This window comes from Drosophila suzukii, chromosome 3 (genome assembly GCF_043229965.1).
Source record: "Drosophila suzukii chromosome 3, CBGP_Dsuzu_IsoJpt1.0, whole genome shotgun sequence".
Classification (NCBI taxonomy): domain Eukaryota; kingdom Metazoa; phylum Arthropoda; class Insecta; order Diptera; family Drosophilidae; genus Drosophila; species Drosophila suzukii.
Window position 1 is genome coordinate 51,984,853 of NC_092082.1, and position 2,169 is coordinate 51,987,021.

Genomic DNA, 2,169 nt, shown 5'->3' on the forward strand with positions numbered 1-2,169 from the left:
TTGTGGTATTTTTTAATATCCAACTGATATGCTTTCATATCAAACTGATATGCTTTCACATCAAACTGATATGCTTTCATATTAAACTGATATTTTTTTGTATCAATTTGACATTTCTTTTATTTTAACATGTTATGTTTTTCCATATCAAATTTATACTTTTTCATAAGAAACTAATATTTTATCATATAAATTTGTACTTTTAATCATTTTAACACCTTATGTTTTTCTATATTAAACTGGTATTCTTTCATATCCAACTGATATTTTGTCAAATCAATTCGACACTTAACTCATACCCAGAGAAACAAATTTGTAGTTTTATTTAAAATATATTTTCTAGATTAACGTATAGAACCACAAAAATAAATTATATAAACACTGATTAAAGTTAATAATATTTAAGCTAGAAACCATTAGTTAGAACTAATAATGTCACCTTTCCTTTATATGTTGGTGTCGTATCCCCTGCGCAGACATCAATGTGCTAAAATTTGAAATTATTACAACCTATTTTGAAAATATTAAAAATTAAACTTACTTGTGCTCGCTTCCATTTTTGGAGCTTCTCGCGGAACTCGGATTTCAGACCAAGATGTTCTCTCTTGGAAAATATTAAATCAAGATCTGAAGCACTAATGTACTGCAGCCTTTCGTAGTTGTATCCACACTCTAGGAATATATTGCAAAAATAAGTCTCAACTATAAAGTCTAATTTATAAAAACCTAAAAGCAGGTCAAGCACAACCAAATCGACCTCGAGGTCCGTAAGGAATTGAAGCAAAAGTGGATCCTCCATGGTACTTCGACAAACTAATGCACAAATAAAGTAATTTTAGTTAAAATTATATATACTTACCAAGTAATTACATTTATAAACACCTTAAACTTTTCTTTTGTCACGTTTTACACTAAAATTGACGCAGTAAATAAAAGTGGGACCACCGCATACAAAGCGTAATTATACCGTTGTACACAGAATATACACAAAACGGACGAATTTACAGTCATACTATTTTTTCGAAGACTTTTCGATGTTACGTTTGATATGAAATCTTATCAACTTGCTAAGTATTCATATCATTATGATACGGATTCATATTAACATTTAAAGTTGATATGATTTCGTATCATATTGATATGAATTCGAATCATTTTGATATAAAAAAATTGATATGTGAAAATTGAGGAGACAATATCAAACGGGTATTGTTCCGCTTTTTTCTCTGTGTAGTACGTCGTGGGGCGTCGGCCAGAAAGCACCTAAAAAATGTATTTACGTTAATTACAACAAATAGTCGTTCAGCACGTAGTTTCATAGTATTATAATAAGGATAACTCATAGTTCTTGGTTTAAGGAAATTCCATGAACAAAACAGGGAATGTGTACGACTAAAAACATTTCAAAGTCAGGCCTATATTCTGAGACAAAGTTCTGATTGAGAGTCCTCTCAACACTGACAGTCACAGAAGTTGGGGACTTTAAAGTTACTAGTTGAAAGACAAAATAAATAAGTATGCGCATATTTACAATTATTTAATCTCCCTGCTCTATAAAACAGTCATATTACTTATGGCAAATAAAGATGAAAGTTATGCCATCCCTAGGTATATCCACTTCGATACCGCAGGTACCGAGATTGTGAACCCTGGTGAAATTCCTTAAGGAGTATGAAAAGTCCTAGCTCGTTGGGAGCCAATTCTGTTACGTGGGCATATTAGTGCCCGAGTCCTGACAGGGACTTGGGCCGAGGGAGAGGCGTCCGATTTACAGGCACCATTTGCCGGCATAAGCTACGTCGTATTCGGGTCGTGTGATCTTGGTAAGCCTCTCCCATCTCCAACATAACGAGAATAAATATTAAAAGTGCCTGGAAAATAATATTAGTCATAAAGTTGGTCAGTCGTCAGTCCACACTGCCCCATAAGCTTAGCTGTCGCTTGATCGCAATACGATCGGTCTGTGTTTTGGCCATATTCCTTCCCTCTCACACATTCGTGTGCCAATGGATCGTCGCGGGCCGCGCAACACGATCCCCTATTGTCAAGGTTGTCCGTCGAAAGTTACGTCATTGTTCTTGACCTACTCCACTTCTCGCGTCAGCACACCCCCCTTGTTAGAGTTTTAGCACTTCATGGTTTTGAATTCTTTTTCACATTATAAATTTA

At 34.6% G+C, this 2,169-nt stretch overlaps 1 protein-coding gene across 1 annotated transcript; it reads right to left on the minus strand.

Annotated features, from left to right (window-relative positions):
- Positions 1 to 406: 406 nt before the first annotated feature.
- On the minus strand, positions 407 to 809 carry LOC139352816 (uncharacterized). Its single transcript, XM_070995451.1, has 2 exons — positions 542 to 809; positions 407 to 487 (listed from the first exon to the last, which is right to left on the minus strand). Exons 1-2 carry the CDS (start codon positions 797 to 799, stop codon positions 407 to 409), a joined length of 339 nt encoding a protein of 112 aa, XP_070851552.1. The 5' UTR covers positions 800 to 809.
- Positions 810 to 2,169: the final 1,360 nt, after the last annotated feature.